Source organism: Pteropus medius, unplaced genomic scaffold (assembly GCF_902729225.1).
Source record: "Pteropus medius unplaced genomic scaffold, Ma_sr-lr_union100, whole genome shotgun sequence".
Taxonomy (NCBI): domain Eukaryota; kingdom Metazoa; phylum Chordata; class Mammalia; order Chiroptera; family Pteropodidae; genus Pteropus; species Pteropus medius.
In genome coordinates, this window is record NW_024340701.1 from 9,747,306 (window position 1) to 9,767,406 (window position 20,101).

At 41.7% G+C, this 20,101-nt stretch overlaps 1 protein-coding gene and 1 pseudogene across 1 annotated transcript in view; both read right to left on the minus strand.

Moving 5' to 3' along the window:
* Window positions 1-20,101, minus strand: part of PLPP3 (phospholipid phosphatase 3) — a 78,027-nt gene that overhangs the window by 24,832 nt on the left and 33,094 nt on the right. The window contains exons 2-4 of the mRNA XM_039887299.1: window positions 16,081-16,238; window positions 1,574-1,854; window positions 1,095-1,152 (exon numbers count right to left, since the gene is read on the minus strand). Coding sequence (XP_039743233.1) covers window positions 1,095-1,152; window positions 1,574-1,854; window positions 16,081-16,238 — 497 coding nt within the window. The remainder of the gene's footprint in view (window positions 1-1,094; window positions 1,153-1,573; window positions 1,855-16,080; window positions 16,239-20,101) is intronic.
* Window positions 15,366-15,479, minus strand: LOC120581269 (uncharacterized; annotated as a pseudogene).

Here is a 20,101-nt window from a genome sequence, read left to right on the forward strand (position 1 = left end):
GAGGGAAACAAAACAAACTAAAGTTTTTCCAATTCCTAATCATGTTTTTTAAATAAGCCAAAATCAAAATGTTCTTTTTCCAAACAGCTCACGCTCCTCTGAGCTGAGTCTGACCTCTCAGCACCTTCTAGCTCTGAACTCCCTCAAAGCAGCCGACAGCAGGAAGTGCCTTGGCACACCAACCTCATTCAAGGGAAGAGGAAAGGCAGGGGGACCAAATTTAACTGACAAAGAGAAACAGACCAGCTGCTGTCTGTGCAGCAGCTGGAGAGGAGCGGGACTTCACCTGCACTGTCCCAGCATCTCCAGGAAGTCAGAACAGACAAGGCCATGGGAAGGGCAATATAGGGATCCAGATCCTGGTTCTATCACTACTTAAAAGACCGCCAACATGCTGCTTGGCTTCTCTGGGCCTTGGTCCCTGGGTCCAAGCAATGGAAATGGGGATTTTGTTCTTCACTGTGTTATTATGAGGTCACATGTGTTTCATGGATGCAGAAGTATTTTCTAAAACCTAACATCCCTCTACGTAGTCGGATGATGATGAGTTTTCAAACTTTTCCATTAGCAGAATTCCAAGGAGGACCAGCATGATGAACTTCTCAAGGAATTTGACCAGAAGGCTTAAATTTGAGTGACAATTCTGGTGTCTATGTAAATTTTGGCAGTTCACTTGAATTCTCTGAGACTTACTTAGTAATCTTTCCCATAGTAGAAATAATATTACTTATGACATAAGGTTCCTGTAAGGATCAACTGAGTTAATGGATTTTAAGAAAACAGTGCTCGTTACCATAAAATGTTATACATGTGTCTTTATCACTTTATAATTTCAAAACGGGTACACAATGCTTATCAAGCAGCTATGGTAAATATTATTTTTATTTGAAAACTGAGAAAATCTTGGAAAGTAAAACAACTGCTAAGGCAGTGGCAAAGCTCAGAATAGAACCTCATTTTTCTAGTTAAGCTCTTTTTCAAGGATTTCACAGTAAATCTATCCCAAACCACGTTGGGGGTTTTATGTACAGAAGGGATTTAAGCTGGGGCTGGATGCTGGTGGACTCTATTGGAATCAGAAGGCAGGTACTTACCACCAAATACAGCATAGTATACATGGAGAAGGAGGCGTGGCCAGAGAAGAAGGACTTCCTGCAAGAGCAAGAAAGGGCCATGAAAGGGCCATATGCACATCCCCGACACACATCTGTCTGCCTGTCTTCCCTCCCTAGACTTTTGGCGGCACCGTCATCTTTGTTTTCTGCATCCTTGGTGGTGCTTTGGTTACATTGCCTGGAACCCGGCAGGCACCCATGAATGCATGAATAAACAAAAAATAAATAAACAAATGAACGAATAGGATTACCAATGCTATATCATAATTGTTTATTTACATATTTGTGTCACTCAGCTGACTGTGAGTTCCTCAAGAATAAGGACTATGCCATAGTCACCCACCTAATAACCCAGGGCCTGGCACTGGGCCTGACACCTAGTAGGTGCTTAGTAAGCGCTCAATGAACTACCAGCATCAAAAGGGTGCACACAGTGGCCATGGGAGGTGATGTCTCACCTGGCTTCCTGGACTTTGCTGTCGTCGCCTCTGCATTTGTAGTTTTGAACGTAGCCCTCGGAGCAGTTGATCAGGCTGAAATCAGGGTTGCAGACACTCAAGAAATGAGGACGCAGGCGTCCTATGGAGACTTTAGCAATGTCTGTGAAGGACTGGCTGATGGCACAGCCAAAGAGGAAACAACCCACTTGCTTATAGAGCGCGGCCACGTAGGGATTCTGAATTGTTGACCGGGACTTCTCCTTCAGGTAGTAGATCCGGTAGAATTCCCCTGTGATGATCTGAAAGGAAACCCATAGGGGAATTAGGCAATCAAGACACGTCATCAAAATTGATGCCGTATATGACATTTAATGACATAAGAGAATACTCAGCATATAACTGCAGGCTATAATCTACAAAATCCCAATTTTGTATTTAATAAGTACACAGACACAAATATGCTTGGGAGGAAAAGGTCAAAGGGCTAACATCGTCATTATTTCCTTTTTTCGAAAAAGTCCTACATATCTTTGTAATAGGAAAAACGTAAAATCAAATGTATTATATATATGCGTGTGTAAATATATATAATAACATAAGAAAGAGACAAATAAGAACTTAGCTTGAGAAAAAAAGTTAGATGGCAAGACATGGTTGAAGGGTAGCCAGGATCAGAGGATCTGAATAAATCCAAGGATTCTGGGATTTGGAGTAAAGGACCACTAACTGTTTAACTACAAAGGGCCTCAGCCTTGTACCAACATTGAGCCACGAAGGGGATTTCTGTAGGAAACGGTGAATATCTCAAGATCAAGTTCTGGGTTTGAATCCAGGCTCTCCCACCTACCTGGTGTCCTTCAGCAATAACTTAACCTCTCCAAGCTTCAGTCTCCTTCTTTACGAAAGGATGCTGCACACCTTTGCAGAGTTGTTGGCTTAAATATGATAAGGAATGGGAAATACTTGGGTCATAGAAAGTGATTCTTTCATCTTCCTTTTTAGAAGTATGGTATGATGAAAAGAACACTGATCTACAAGCCAAGGAACTTTTAATACAATGCCCTTCAGTGTTTGTGAATTTCTTCAAGTCTGCCTGCACTGTCCCTTCGGTCCCGAAGGACAGCAAGTAAGTCTTGATTTTCATACCCTTCCTGCATCCCACTGTGTCTACTCCTCGATGCTTAGAGGACATTTATCACTACTTAAAAAAAAAATAAAATAAAATAAAAGAGCCACCAGTTATTGAATTCCTACTACATACTAGGCATTGCTTTTATATACTTACTTTGTAAAATCTTTTTATATATTTACTTTGTGAAAACCATGATAGATACAGTTGAGGCTCAGAGAAGGGAAGCACTTCAACTGAAACTGCCTGGTTTTATATTAAGAATGTGAGAGGGCTGGTCAGCTGATCCCCTATAAGACAAATGCCCATGATGCCTACACAGCAGATGCAGCAGAAGACCAATTCCACTTTGGTGACGCACAACCACACCGTCTGCTGCCCTCGTCTTAACTCCATAGCACAGCCCTGGCCACTTCCTGGTTGCAACCACAGTCCAGGGACAGTGATGTTCAACTCATCGCTGACCACAAAGTCTCTTTCACACTTCCTCCCAGGTCAGGATGATGAGCCACACTTGCCCTTTCAGGGAGCAGAGAGCATGTTCACAACCACAAGGGAAGCAATCAACTGACATATCTGGGCACTCCTTTTCAAAGTCTTCTGTTATTCTTTCACAGTTGGGGAAGGCCTAGGGTGTGATCCAAGTTCTCAAGGGCTCCAAAGTCTGGGGCTAGGAGTGCTATGTAGGAGGGAAATGCCAGCTGGGCCCAGAGGCCAGCAGGTACAGCAGTGAGAACTACTACTTCTACTGCTAGCATTTATACAGTGATTCTGTGTTTATAATTGCTTAATATTTCTAAGTGCTACACTTTGGTTTCCCAGAATCATATTGAGTATGATTCTATATTAGAGGGAGAAATAGTCAACAGTCCTGGCTTAGCCATTCCCTGGGCGAGCAGGACCAATACCTGATCCCGCAGAGGTGCTCAGAGACGGTCAGTTGAAAGATTGAACGAATGAAAGGAAATAAGACAGTAGCACTCACTGTTGCCTTATTGCAAAATTGAAAATATCCTCTAAACATTACCAAGAGTCCTTTGATAACACATTGCAAAGATTAAAATCTGAGAAGTATAGCCAGTCAGAAATGAAAGAGTCCATTATATAAGGAAAAAACTGAAGTCCAAATTAACTCATAAAAATTAGACCCAGGTGTTCCGACTCCCCACCCAGCATTCTTTCCTTCTATTCATGGTCTAATTCCCCTTTTGAACCTGTTTACACTTTTACCCTATGTAACCTTCCAGGCTAACAAGTTCCAGATGTTTATTACCACCATCATGTTCTTTAACTCTTTCTTACTCTTTATTTATAAGTCATGCTCACGTGACTTTAGACGTAGGGAGAAGAACACTAAACTAAAAGTCAGGGAGCCAGGGTTCAAGTCCCTACTCATTGAATGAATTTGAGATAGTTAGGTTCTTTTTTGCAAAATGAGGGTGCTAGACACTGTGATTTACTCTCATAACTGCAATGACATTTATTCTCATCTCTCATGTGCTACCTTCACCACTAGGCTCCCAACCCAGCAAAGGTAATAAGCAGTAGCAGAGCAAGGGTACTTCCTCGGATATGACACCACAGGCAAGGAGTGGAACCAAGGCTCCATGCACAATCCCTGCCCTTGGACCGTTCCTGAGTTCCCTGAACCATACAACTGCCACAAATTAAGACACTGTTTCTAAATTGGCTTGGCTTGAGGGTGATTTCCTGTTTGATGCTGAGAAAGAACAGGTGAGTTTCCACTGCAAATTAGTATCTCTTACGTGAATTTACTGACTAACCTCAGGTGAGTCACCTCTCTGCTTCAGTCAGCTTAGAGAAAAAGGGTTTAATTACAACTCAAGGATTCCTTTCAGCTCTAACATCCCTTCATTCTAAAATTTCAGTTTTCCGTGCCACAGTCTTGCAAACAGTAAACTGCTGTTAAAGTGTTTCCTCTTTTCTAGTGAGAAGATAAAGGGGTACAGAGAACATTTTATGGCACCTCATACTTCTAATAACAATGCTAATCATAATAGCAATCATTCACATTTCTTTTGCACTTTACAGTTTCATTTAATACGCAACTTCATGGAGAAGATATACCCGTTCTACAGATGGTGATACCAAGGCTCTGAGGGAGTGTGACTTATCTGAAAGATTTGTGGTTAGTAAGTGACAGAGGTAAGAGTAGAGCCCAGATATTCTGACTCTCATGTTCAAGGACTCATAGCAGAGTACATTGAGATCGTTTGATTATTTCTATTGTTATTAAAAACAGTTTCCACTGTGGTATAGCAAGTGTGTATTTTCAAGCACCGAGCCAGGCTACAGCCATTTAGCAGACACATGACTCCAGGACCACATGGCTTCTGGGCTGGCCCTGACAGATCCTGGAGTTAATGAGCAACAAATTATGTATTTTTTCTCCGTCCCCTTGTACAGAAGGGTCGGGGAGTCGACAATACAGCCATAAATCATCATTATGAACCAGCCGGACTTGGCTTCTTGTAATCCTAGCCCTTAAAAGACCATTTAATGAAATTCGGGCTGTGAATGACGGCCCGCATACCTCACCTCTGCAGAAGAGGCGAAGGCTTAAATTGTTCTCTGACATATTACACACCTAACTCTGGAGTCCCAGATTTACTGCTTTCGGACTTTATTCATTACTCACAATGTTTTTATTCCTGGGTAATAAAATAAGCTCTTCCCTCCCCCTCCCCCTTCACCTCCCCCTACAAAGGCTCTGTCCCCACCCCCAGACTCCTGCCTCTGGAGCCCTCATTTTTGCTTCAGTCAGCAAGACTGTGATATGTAAATTTCACTGCTGAGAAAAATGCCTTCAATGTTGATCCCTTTCTGAAACAGCAAGCAACAGATTCTGGGGGGGATGGCAGGCTGCCAGGCCAGCAGAAGGGAACTCTCTCCTACCTACCTTTTAAAGCACTTGGCACTGAATCTGGAAACTAATAAACTGGGAAAGCATTGCAATTAAGCTACGAAGGGACAGAAAGGGATCAGTCCTTGCCTGAGAATGGCTGTGGTTTGGGGAGGTTGTCTCCAACTCTAAGACGGCCGCTCTCCCTGTCTTTTCTGGTGAAAGAGCTCAACTGCCCACATAGAATATTCAACTGTTCTGGAGAGGAAATTTAGAGAAACATTAAGATAGACATTTGGAAAGGAGAGAGCATAGAGTGGTGAAAGAAGCACTGGCTTTGGAGCCAGGAAAACCTTGATCTGAATCCCATCTCTTAACCTTAGGCAAGTGACTTCTCCTCTCTGGGTTTAGGTCTCTTGGTCTATAAAAGAAGATTGATAATATCTATCTGGCGGGATTGCCAAGGGATTCGAGATATGTCAAATGCCCAACATCTAGCAAAGAAGCCCTCCAAAAGTTAATTTTCTTCTTCCATTCGAGAAAGGGAGACAAAAAACTAACAGATCCTTGTAGAGAATATCTTTTCTAAGATAATTCCAAGAGCTCCTTAGAAGAGAACCCTCCAAGCTAAAGTTTAGAACTAGTACCACCTCTCCAGGGTATAACCAGAAAACATGCATACGGACAACACTGGCTTTGACGATTTTATCTAGGATGTCTTTTTCAGGTAAACAAAGTCGAAGGGAAAACTAAACCCAAGGCAGAAAGGGCAATTGTACTGTGCTGTTTGTGTTATTTATGAACATTCTACTCTATTTACAAGTTCTCTCAAGAAAAGTAAGGTTTGGCATATAGTGTCTCAACGATCCCTCTTTTTAGAGACTGAGAACTTAGGTTCTTCCCCTGCTGAATCTGAAGGACCAATTTCCCTATATTCTGATCTGCTCAAATAATAATATTTGCATGGTACTGTACAGCTTAAAACGCATTTGCATATCTACTGTGTTATTTGCTTCTCTCAACAATCTGTGAATTACTAAATTATTATAAACACTATAAATAAGTATGGCAAAGGCCAGAGAGGCCCGTGAATCACCCTGTCAGAAATAAGGCAGTGGCAGGGCTGTCGCTGCAGCCTGGACCTCCTCGTTCTAGTTCTTGCCACAGAGCACCAAGCTGTTCTTTCACATCTCAATTATGGGAATTAATGAACTTCTTTCCATTGAGAAGTGATTCAATCAACAAATGTTTAATGAAGGAAGAATTGCTCTTCTCAGCATATTTCTCAGTCCCAAGGGAAAGGAAACATGTAATGTATCTAAGTCCTGCTTCTAAGGAGGAAGTAAAAAGTGTAGCTGTATTGTCTCTGAAGCTGAATGCTCCATCTACTGTAATAAAACACAGTGTCTTTAGTGACTACAAATCACTGATGAAAAGTTTAATTTTCGATTCTTCTCTCATTTGGTTGTCGTTAGCCTTGTAGCAGAGATTAGCGCCTCGCAGAAGGCAATGAGGACATAAATCTGTCCAAGGCCACGATAGGAGTTTCTGGACCTTCTGGTTAAGTCAAAACTTCAATAACTAGATATCGACAGCAAAAAGGCCAGATAGAGGCCACAGAAGCTATTCATGGTAGCTGCCCTATGCACACCAGCAGCTTTATGAAGAAGGCAGTCTGAAGCATGAAGCATCATTCTGTTCCCAAAAGTCAAGGACTCAAAGCCATGGGTCTCCTAGATGACTAGCTCTGCCTGTACATGCAAGAGTCTCCTGATTGTTCTTTTTATAACATTGCCATTGCCCGTTTTTTATTCCTTTTTGACATTGCATTTCTTAAGTTTCCTTAATATAGCACTACCATGTTTTTCTTCCTACTTCTCAAACACCTTTCTCCTTCCAGTGGCTCCACTTCTGGGTTCTACCAGATAAATGTGGGTCTTCTCTAGGGTTGTATTCTTGCCTGCCTGCTGTGATCACAGCTGCTTCAACAGTTTCAATTACTACCCCTGTGAAGATATTCTCCTAAAGGGCATTTCTCTCTCCCTCTCTCTAGTTTCAGCTTACACCTTACCCCAGCAGCCCTATTCCAATCTTCAGTCAAATCTCACCTCCCAACTGGTTATCAAATAGATGTTACAGCATGTCAACCTAACCATTCCACTCATTCCAACTTCTGCCCCAAACCTCACTTTTCTTCTATTTCAGCTCAGGTGTCATCAAACATACAACTTCAAAAACATGAAATTATAGACTCCTCCCTCTCCCTTATCTCACTGTCATCAAATTCATTTCATACTACTTTTGCAAGGTATCTCACATCCATCTTTTTCTCTCTCTTCCCCTTGCATTGCCACCACTGTGGTTCAGGCCTCATCCTTACCTTGATTGGAAAATGACCAAGTTAGCTTAAACCACTTTCATCCATCACCAGCCAATCAACTGGAGGAAAAACTCAGCATTTAAGGAATTTCACAATCTTGCTGTAATCTTTTCTTACCTTATCTTTGTCGACTCCCTTATAATCTATTTCTCCAGCCAAGCAGATCTGAAAACACACTATTATTCTAGTCTCTACCATTGTTGAGGCAATCTCCTCTGCCGGGAATGTCAGCATCTCTGATGAAAGTCCCACTCATCCTTCAAAGTAGAGCTCAGCTACCAACTAGTGTACGAGGTTAGAGTTTTTGGCTCTTTTATTTGTGGGTCTTGCACAACTGAGCTTGAGAATTCTTATGTGTAAGAAGGGGGGTATTGACAGTACCAACAACAGCTCAAGAGCTGTTGTGATAACTGAAAGGGTGAAGTGCTCAATGAATGATGATGATGATAAAGTCTTCCCCAATGAAAATAACTTCATTGACCTTCTTCTGAACTTCTTTAACACTGTATTCATCCCTCAGGCCATCTATAGCATTTGTCCTGTTTCGTCTTTGAAGCTCTTACCTCTCTGGGGCCCACCACCCTGCACTGCCCTGACTCCCTTCTTATTCTCCATCCAATTCTTTAGTCTCCTTAAGCATCTAACAGTATAGTCAGTCTTATACTTGCCCAGCTTCCTCTTTAGACCAAGGGTCCCCAACCCCACGGCCACACAGCAGGAGGTGAACAGCAGGCGAGTGAGCCAAGCTACATCTGTCTTTGAAGCCACTCCCCAGTGATAGCATCACCACCGCAGCTCCACCTCAGATCATCAGGTATTAGATTCTCATAGAAGCACAGGTCCCTGGTGCCAAAAAGGTTGGGGACCTCTGTTTTAGACCGTAAGCTCCAAGGATAGTATCTGTATCTTATACATTCGCTTCTAGGCTAAGATGCCTATCACACGCCTGTTTTGTTATAGGGGAGTTCTCACCAAGCTTCTATCTACAGCAGGTTATCACTCTTACATAAATCTCTTCATACAAAACACTATTGCACACCATCGATCTTAGGTGGTCACCTGCACAGTGGTCTAGATGTTCTGTCTTCTTCCATACACTGAGCTCTCCAAGCCCGGGAACTGAAAGCTTTGATAGCTCACTGAAGAGCACTCTGCACAAAGTGGGCCTTTGGTTCAAGTGCTGAGCTTTAAAGCCAGACAGACCTAAGTTTTAATTCCTGCTCCCCCATTCACTAAGCAAAGTAATCTCACACCAGTCTGTCAGTACCAGTAAGCCTCAGTACCCTTCCACCCTCATTGTAAATGGGGTAAATAATACCTATCTCATGTAGCTGTTGAAGAGGATTTAAGATAAGGCATCTTAGTTTCCGGCCCATTAGATAGCTCACAAATGTTATCTGACTTTTTACCCCATCCCCTAACACACACTGACTTACATGAACAGTTTTCTCAATCTCCTAAGCATTATCATTTCAAATGGAGATATTATCACCTTCATATTAGATGCATTCTTCAAATAGTCATTAACCCCTCAGCGCTCTATGTAACTTACGAAGAATTGCTGCAGCTCTCACTTCTTCCAGGGCATGAGTGGCGATGGTGGAGAAAGGGAACAGATTACAGTAAATCCTAACCTCATGCCTATGATTTGTTAAATTGCAAAGAGAGATGCCCCCTCCCATCATCTCTCCAGGGATAAGGAGGTCTTAGAAGAACTCTGCAGCCATCTGATCAGGGGATGACACAGTTGAAGGATTAATGTAGCCACTCTCTGTTGGTGGTCTTGGTAATTGCACAGATGTAGTGGATTGTAAACTGGGGGATTGAGTCCCCCACTAAGGCACCGCTGGGCCAGCACGACTTCATTTTTTTCAGAGTTGAAAAACTGACTAACCTTTAATGAGGAGGCAATCTTGGGGAACCTTGCTTTCTTGGCAGTGCTTTCTCAGATAAAGGAAGATGGGGGGTGGGGAGGAAGTAATGAAGTCCAGATGTAGGCAAACCGAAGGCTGATCCTGAATAAACAAGTCTTAGAGGTATTAGATTCTCATTGCTCTTCTTCTTGTCTCTCCAGCAAGAAATTTTCGGTACAGAGCACGTTCCCATGTGCATCATGGACTGACTGTATTTAAGATTTTAGGAAAGCAAATAAGACACTTTTCCCAGCTCCATACAGCCTGTGACATCTTTTGGCCTAATGCTTTTGATTTTCTGCTCAAAATGTATGGACTCCTCTATGATTTTTATAAATATATATTGAGCACTAAAATGTATGACTTGCACTAGCAGTACAAAATCGAATCAGAAAGATCCCTACCCTGATGTAGCTAACAAGGTAAGCAGGATATAGATAAACAGATATGACACTTCAGCACAGTAACAGCAAAGACAGAGGTGGGCCCAGGTATCTCTGGGATCTTTTCAAGGTGCGGGAGGAGGCAGCCAAGGAATGTTTGCTGAAGAAGATGTCTGCTTGTTTATCTGATACCTACCATGTGCAAGAGGAAAAGGCCTACTCTCTGCTTAGGAACGTATTATCTAACTGGAAATACACGACTGGACACAAATCACATTACAAGGAAATCTGTATTGAAGGTGCTATTTGTCTGCTTGAGTTGGGCAGCATATGGCAGTTTAGTGATGAGAGACAACATGCAGCTATTCAGGCTGAGGTTCACAGCTGTGTCCCCAGCACCTGCTATACCATGGGTGTTTGATAAATAATTCTGGAAGGTAGGTGGGCTTTAGGAGGCAGCCGTGGTGCCTTTACCAAAAAGAAAAAAAAAAAAAAGGCTTTGTGCTTAGAATCAGAGGATGCCTGGTCTGGCTCTGCCACTATTTAGTCATGGGAAATTCACTTACTATCGCTGAGTCCCAGTTGCCTTAGCTATAACAACCAACTTCCAAGGACGACTACCAGCGGCAAATAAGACAAAGTGCACATTAAGGCCACTTTGCAAACTATACAACACTACAGAAATGAAAATGATGATTCTTACTGATGACACACATAATTTCACTTGATTTGACCCCCAAAACGAGCCCATGCAGTCGGTGAACTATTGTCACCAATTTACAGAAAAGGACAGTATAGCTCTTATCCAAGGGAGCCAATGGCTTTGCATGAGGTTTAAAGGCAAGTAACAGAATGAATAAGCACAGAAGTTGGGACATGAACCTAAGTTAGGTGATGCCAAAATCGGAGTTTTTTTCTCCAGTTAAGAATAGTATTACAGAGGATTAGATTCAATGGGATCTGAGAGGAAAAATAGCATTTTTTATGGCTGGAGGGCAAAAGGGATTCACCCATAACTCACCCACGCATCAACTCCTAGATATTAAGAATCTATGAAAACCCCCTTCAGGGCTTGGCCAAGGCAAGCTCTGATCCCATATATATTTAAAATGAATACTGAGCATTTTTGCCATATTAAAATCTTTGCCCATGATATTCTTTACAGAGTAGTGCAAGGCAAAATGAGAGCAGGCTAGATAGGAGATGATATTTTACTATTTGCTCCTAATCTCACTACTGCTAGAGTCATTAAACCTTTACAAGGCAGGGAGGAACCACTGCTTTGTGGATTTGGAAGGAATTCCTGTTATGCTATAATTCCAGAATCTGAGATACATCTGAAAAAGAGGTCAACATGACTAGATTTTTCCCTATCTCTTGCCATAGAAAGGTGTCTGCTTTCTCTATAACTTCTGATGATTTGCACCACTGAACTCCACCACCGGCACTCCATTCCTTTGTTGTGGGAACATTCAAACTGAAGCAAGGGCATCCAATCAGTCAAGGCTTCTCTTGTTTTAAACAAACCTGACATTCGGCAGAGAAGGCAGGGGCAGCACATAGCGGGGATGATTAGATTTCCAGCTCTGAGTCCCCGACTGTCACTCACACCCTCTGATCAGAAGCAGATTCTGGATGGAGCCAGCCAGGCTCGATGACCAGTCATAATGGGAAAGTGGGAAGCTTGTTGTTGTTGTTGTTTAATTTAAGCTGTATTGCTTTTCCAGAAATGAGTCTACTAAAGTGAATGATTCACTTTTCCTCTGAGGTCTTTGCTTTGACTTTTTCCATGAGGACTCTAGCACTTAATGGCACGTAAATGGGCAAGCAGATCCCAATTAGGAGCCTACATCTTACACTTGCCTCTAGCTGAAATGCAAGGGCAGCTGGGTCAGGGGGTAAAGATCCTCTAGCAAAGAGCACAGGAATGACAGTCATGAGACCTGGGTTCGAATTCATTAACTACAAGGAAAGAGGAGAAGCTATAAATCCAAAGACTGGAGTTCCTTTCCTGATTCTATTTTTACCAGATGTAGGGTCTTGGCTAAGCCACTTCACCACTTTTTCAATCTGTCTACTCATTTATAATAAAAATAGTTAACATTTATTGAGTATATGGTAGGTGCTCGACATTGAGTTACTTTACGTACATTAGCTCATTTAATTCTGAAAATCTTAATAAGTAGACATATTATCTCCATTTAACAGATGAGCGTACTGAGGCTCAGTGAGGTTAATTAACTTGCTATACATTCCACAGCTGAGGAGCTCAGATATGAACCAGAGTTTATTTATGTCTTAGCCACATCCTAAACTAAGAACCACAAAAATACCTAGCTCCTGGGGTTTCTGTGAGGGTAAAATGTTTGAACATGGTTCACTGGTTTCTATGGCACACAACGGCACCCAACAAAAGATAATTACTGCAGTATTTGCTTGCCTGGTCTTTTTCAGTACTATAGGAAAGTATTATCCAATCTATTTTATTAATATTGCATGGGATGGGGAAGCAACGCTGTTACTCATCCTATATCCAAGACCACGGCACACAACTATTTCAAGGAAACCTGGGAGGTCAAGGAGCATTTTAATTAAAACATCAACATGACATGAGGAGACAGGCAAGCCCATGATTAAGCTTGTAAAAGCAGATTTTTCAAAGAAATGCTAGCATTCATAAGGCAGAAGGTAAGGGTCTTAGCAGACAGCAGGGAAAGAGCTGCTGACCAGGCGTTTTGCTTGAGGAAGGAAGAACAGAAGAAAATCATGGATCTTGAAGAAAATACTTTAGCACCTTAAGTTCATCTAGCCCACTGCTACAAAGTACGTTCCCATAACGACAGCATTTGATTCGGAAGGCAATCCTTGTGAGTGAATTCAAACACTGCTCTCATTTTACAGATGAGGAAAAGGAGGGCTTGAGAAACCAGTGACTTGCCCAATTCACAGTCAGTTGGTGCCGAGGCCTCCAAAGAGTCTCTTTCCATTGCGCTTTGTCTGAGAGCAGCCCACTAGGCAAGCCGGTAATAACCGCATGTAAGTGGAGGAAAGAGCACTGCACATCCCCATCCTGGTGCTATTCTTATCTTAGCCACTCCCAGGTTATAGTTGGCTTTTTAAAAGCATTCAATTAACTGATCCTCCAGGTGTCCAAAACACCTGTTCAAACCTTAAGTACAAGACACTGTACAATTATTTCTCTTCTCTTACGAACATATTTTCCAGGAAAAGCCCTTCTTAGAGAACTCAACCCCACACTCAGTTTGGAGCAAACAGTAAAATCAGATTTTATATTTCTCAGTTTCTGAACACAAAGATCTTTATTCCATTTTTAAGAAACTACTAGTTTCCAAATGGACTGTTTTTCTTTTAAAGTTTGGAAAGAATTCTACTAGCCTCCCTCCCCACCTCCCCAATTTCAAACTATTGATTGTGTGCCTGGTTTACAATGTTATTAAAAAACAAAGAGTGGTCTCAAAGTTTACAACCAACCCCCAGAGTGAGGAAATAAAAAGAAAAACTTCATGAAATGTGGTTCATGTACCATCAGCAGCTTACATTCGATCCAGAGTAGGCAAGATTAGCTAATTGCCCATCCCTTCAAGTAGTTCATTTGGAATAGCCAATCTCTATTCCAAAACCAAGTCTGCAAGATGGAAAGAAGGATTTGAAATAAACCAGGTGTAGGTATGAACCCCAACTTTCACTAGCTGTAGACTTTGAGCATATCTTTTAACCCCTTTGAGATTCTGATTTTCCATTTGTATAACGAGGATAATAGCACTTATTTCACATGTAATGTTCTTCATATTAACTTCCTTCCTTCTTGTTTTGCTAATATAGGCCAACGATAAGCTTCCAGGCTATGGCTAAAACACAGATGACTCAAAGATCTGTGAGAGAGAATTTATGATCTTGGTGGACATGATATCTATGCCTTTCTTCCACATAGCTAGGGTTTAGGAGCAAAGAACAAACTTAGAAAATACTGGAGGTGTGAAGTGGACAGTTGTGATAAATGTATGACTCACGAATTATAACCATTATAATTATCATAGACTACTCTCTTCCTCCTCTGCCCCAAATGGACAAGTCTTAAACAGGGCAGTGAGTGACCTTCCAAGGTAGGCCATATCCCCATTTCCATGAGGCTACCATTGCTCAAGATAATTGTGGACCTTGTCCAATCCTGTGGCACATTTTTGCATCCTCCACAAGAACTCTGTCGTCTAAGGCAGAGGTCCCCAATCTTTTTGGCACCAAGGACAAGTGCTCCTATGAGGATCTAATGCCTGATGATCTGAGGTGGAGCTGAGGCAGTGATGCTAGCGCTGGGGAGTGGCTGCAAATACAGATGAAGATTTGCTCACTTGCCCGCTGTTTGCCTCCTGCTGTGTGGCCCAGTTCCTAACAGGCCACAGACTAGTACGTGGACTGGTCCACGGCCCGGTGTCTGGGGACCCCTGCTCTAAGAGAAAACCTGGATATAAGTCTGGACTTTACACCTATATATGAGTAAACTGCTCAGCAGTTAAGTGTTTGCAAAGTGTTTCAATATTCATAATCTCTTACTGCTCACTGCAACACTACGAAGCAAGATGGTCACACTTTGTCTTAAAGATGTACAGCTCATCAGTGGAAGGCCAGGTTTAGAACCAAGGTCTCTGGATTGCAAATCCCATTTTATTTTCACTTTGGCTCCATAGCCACTGGAGGAGAGAACTAAACAATATGCCAGAGAACGCCAGTGGCATTAATACTGTTCAGCAGCACAGTGATGGTTTGGAAAGAACCCAGAAAATGGCTCTGATATCTGACAAGGCATTTCCCCACTCCTCAGGGGCTCAGAGCTCAGACTTGAGTAAGGGACAAGTAGGTTCAAATCCCAACTCTACCACTTATTAACCAAGTGACTTTGGGCTAATTATTTTTACTCTGTGGGCTTCAGTTTCTTAATATGTAGAAGAAAAAGAACAATATCTAGGCTTCATTAAATTGTTATGAGGATAATGTATGCAAAGTATTTTATTATTTATTCATTCATTCATTCATCCATTCATTTATTTATTTATAGGTGAGACGACCCTTGGTTGAACTCACAGATAGCAAGGGCCTTGTCAGTTTACAATCCCTTATTTTTCACATCTACAGCACCTAGTCTTCCTAGGTGGTCTCCCATCCAAGTACTAACCAGGCCCGACCCTGCTTAGCTTCCGAGATCAGATGGGATCGGGCTTGTTCAGGATGTAAGTAGACTTGCAAAATATGTTAGAAGAGTGCTTAGCACACTTTTATAAGACTTTTAGAGGATAATAAGTCCTCAGATAGGATCTGCAACTTTAAGCTAAATGACATATAATAAAACCAGTTTTAGCAAAAGTTGATTGATATAAAAAAGAGTTAAGTTGCCATGGCATCTCATCAATGTTATACTAAAAAAGCATTGAGCCTACGGCCATGCTACCTAAGACTTTCACCCTAATCCATTCTGATCTGGGGCCTTCAAAACGAGGTCGAGCCCTGAATTAATACAGATAAGAAAACTTTACAAAGAAAAAATCTCAATTTACTAACAAATTAATAGCAAATCAAATAAATAAATAAAAGGCATTGACAAAGCTGTGTGTAACATTATTTAAGGACCTACCTCCTCTGTGTGTGTTGTGTGTGTGTGTGTGTGTGTGTGTGTGTGTGTTAGTATTTCAAAATACCTTGGTAATGGTATGAACTGCATGAAATAAATGGAATTATTCAAGTGAAATTCTAATTGATCTGCCAAGTCTCTGTTGGCTCAGATAGTCTATAATATGACACAGAGGAAGTCAGACAGATAGAGCATGGTAGTCTGGGCACTTACCGCAAGGATGGCGATCACAATCCCCACGGCGCAGAGCACAGCGTCATTTATTGTCTCGCCAGTTTTCAGAGGATACTTGATGCTGTCATCATTGCAGTAAAACCCTCGGTGGTAAGGCTTGATGGTGCTTGTTTCAATGATCAGGAAGGGCAGGCTCGCTGGTCAAGATGGAACCATCGTAAACACCAGAAAACAAAGAGAGAGAGAGGGAGAGAAAGGGAAAACATCAATGCAAGGAGGCTAAAGAATGACCTAAAACAAAGACCGCCCCAAATAACAGCAATGACAGTGATATTAATTCCTGGCATTTGTAGCGATCTATGGCCTAACAAGAGCTTTCACTCCCTGCATCCCCTTCCCTCCTTTCGTCATCCCCAGGAGCACAGCGTTATCCTCTTCTCTTGGCCAGGAGCACAGATGGAGGCAATGGAAGAGCCAAAGCAGGAGCGCTTCTACTGCTCTATAACATCCTGCTAAAAATTAAAGTCCAATTTGTAATAATTACTAACGCAGTCCCAAATCTACTGATGTCTCATTATGTCTTCAAGAACATTCTTCTATTAAGCCGTTTCCTCTTTGAGAAGTTCATCCTAAGGCTATATTGCAAGTAGTGAAGGCCTCAGAGTCAGACAACCTGAATTGGAATCCCAGATCCACCACTTATTAGCAGTGTGACTTCTAAGTCTCACTCCATCTGCCTGGGCCTCAGTTCCCCCATATGCTAAATGAGTAGTGGTGATGAAGAAAGGAGAACAAAGCACTAGCACAGTGCCTGGCACATAGTAGATGCTCAATGAATGCCATTTTCAGCCTTTTCCTTTCACTGTTCAAAGTCATTGAGAAGACTGAGCAGAGCTGAGATGGGTTCTGATGCCTGCAGAACTGGAGGAGAGCCTAAGGGCATCCAAAAGTGACAATCTGCCAGTGCAGCTGTTGCTGGTTTAATTAGTAGCCAGCTCAGATGCCATTCTCTTAAAGGTCATGGCAAATGGAGTCAATCGCCTGCCAGGAAAAAGTCCCTCATAACCCTGAAGTAAAAGTTGAAAGACCACATAGCTCTTGTGTGGACACTGCAAAAGCCTCCAGATCCGTCTCCTGGCCTTCATTGCCTCTTACACATATCCACCAGTTTACTTCCTGACCGTGAGCATGTCATCGCCTTCCTAAAGCCTCTTCAATGTTTCCCCATTGCACAGGACCAGATAAAGTATGACCTACAGAGTTACCCATGACCTGAACCTCCCCTCTTCAGTCTCATGGTCTCCTGGCCCACTTGACACGTCCTACAAGAAAACAGTACACAGAGACTCCTATCTTGGTTTTCAGGCTCTTCTCTTAAACTAGAAGACCTATTTCTTCCCTACCACATAACTTCAATACCAAGCCCCAATGCCCCCTCACAAAATAAAAGGTGAGCCATTGAATGTTAAGACTAGGAAAGACCATGAAAAATACCTGATTAATAGTTAACGACTACTACTGATGTGTAAGGCACTTTATACACATTTTTGCATTGAATTTTCCAATGACCCTAAGAGGTCATTTTAAAGCATCATTTAAGTATGAATATCACTCATCTTCAAGTGGAAAAAATAGACAGACTACTTAGCTCAGTCAGAGTCTCTTAGTCCACCCAAAAAAGCCTAAATCCCTAATTTCACTTTGCAAATTGGGTTTATCCAAATATGAATTTCACTAGCTGAAAAATCCCAAGATAAGCAATTTTTGGAAAGATAAAATTCCATTTTCATGTTTTTCAAAAAGAATTAAATTCATGTCACGTTGCTTGAAGGCCCAGACCGTCTCTTTAAAAAATGTACCATGAACTCCACAATTTTTCAATTACTTTGGTCCAGACCGGCAGCGATAAAAATGCTCACTTTCTAAAAAGTGTATTTATGTATCACTGTGCATACACACATGGATTTATTTGGTTTTATTCTTTGGATTTATTTGAATTCTATGGTTATTTATTTTGTGACCCCTAACTGCTTCCTGCTAGAACAACAATTTACTTTATCAAATTCATACTGGTGCTTTGAAAAGAAAGAACAGCAACACACCACAGCATTGTGCCTGACCTACTCAAAGTAAACACTGAGGGGCCCTGGAAGGCAGTAACGATTAGGTCTTGAAACTCGGTTTCTGCAATGGAGTAAAAGGGGCAAGGGAGAAAGTGAATAAATGTTCTGGCTTAGAAATGGCAAGAGCGGTCAGCTGATCTTTTAGGGGCGGGGGGCTGGGAGAGAAAAGATATCATATGGGCCTGAACCATCTTCATTGCATTGCCGAAACATTTTGACATGTGGCCAAGTTGGCTATGAAAAGTAGCTGAGAAGCCAGCAGTATGATATTAATAGTCCGATTTTAAGTTCCACACATTGTGATAAAAACATGCAGTTTGGTGTCTGCGCCCAGTCGCAGCCTCTGTGGTGCCTAGGAGCCAAGGAGTTGCTAATAAACTCGGGTAGGGAACAGACCCTGAGTTTCTTAAATTTGTGCTACACTCTCAGGCCCCCAGCTTCTATTTTTACTGGCATTCATATGATAGGCCTGTAAAACATATGTTTCTAAGGACAGTAAAACATATATAAAAAAGCTGTGGAGTTAGTTAGACAAACTAGGTTAATGATCTCGACTCTGCTCCCTTCTACTTGAGAAAGTTATTTCAACATCTTCAAAAGCCCCTTTTCGTATGTTCAATGGAAAGAATAAAATCTAGCTTTGGGATAGCTGGAATGATGTAATAAGTTAATGTATTAATTCATTCATTTATTCAACAAATATTTATTGAGTCTTTACTATATATACTAAATACAAAGAATATGAAGATGACACAAGCCCTGCCCTCAGGAAGCTTATGATCTAGTAAGGGAAGGCACATACACGCGATTAAAATCAATACAGGATGTTGCTTTAGTTGGAGAACACAAGCCAATGGCATTGGTAATGTTGGCAAGTCTGGCACACGATATGGACATTCAATAAATATTAAAAGGAAAGGATGAAAAAGTCCCACAGAGAAGGTGAGGAAAGAAAATTTGTTTGGTCAGTTCCTTTGCTCTCAACCTGGGAGCAATACAAACCCTTTCTCTTCCTTTCTCATTCAAGGCTTGGGGAAGGTTTCCGGTTCCGATTATGTGGATAACCGACCACAAACAAACAAGAAGTTGGATCTGAATATATCCTGTTTGTGTTCTTGAATGGCGTGGAGGCAGCATTTCGGAAAACCAATGGCTTTTTTTTTTGGTCTCCCCTACAAACCTGTGGTCTGATTGAGGGTGATGCCCATTAATTCTTGACTTTGTTCCAGATAGAGAGCAACCTCAGATTCCTTCGGTTGATGGAAAAAGCATAAATATTTTCCCCAATAGGGCAGCTAGTCCTCAAGAGACATAATGCCATGCCTTTCCTCTCCAGGACATAGAGAAAAGGCTACTTTTTTTCCAAAGCAGGATCTCCATTTCTAACTTTGGCATCATCTTTATTACCAACCACTACAGTTCCTAATCATTTTATTTCAAAAAAATTCCCAGTGCTTGCCACTGGGAATCTAGAGGTGAATGCATCATATAGTACCTGTCCTCAAGAGGCTCATGGTATTGTAAGAAAGTCACAAAACAGTTGCACTAAAATATTCCTAGTGTGTGAAATGACATATATATAGACTATAGTGAGGGCATGAAGACTACTCTAAAGATGGCCCACAGAAAATGGGAGGCATGAGTTGACCCTTACATGAGCAGGAGGTTTCTGGGGTCCAAGGGCTAAGCACATTCATGAGAATTCAGTGTAGTTTAGAGATTCCAATAAAGCAGTCAACAAAACCGATGGTCAGTATGAGAATACAATTTTTAAGTTTGCTGCAGAGCTAGAAGAGGTACATAAGTAAACAATAAAAGGAAGAAAGGGAAAAATAGCACAGAGAACAATAATAATAGCTAACATTCACTAAACAACTATTATGTGTCCATGCTGTGCTGAGGATCCCCACATATACTATTACAGTCTGACAAACCTG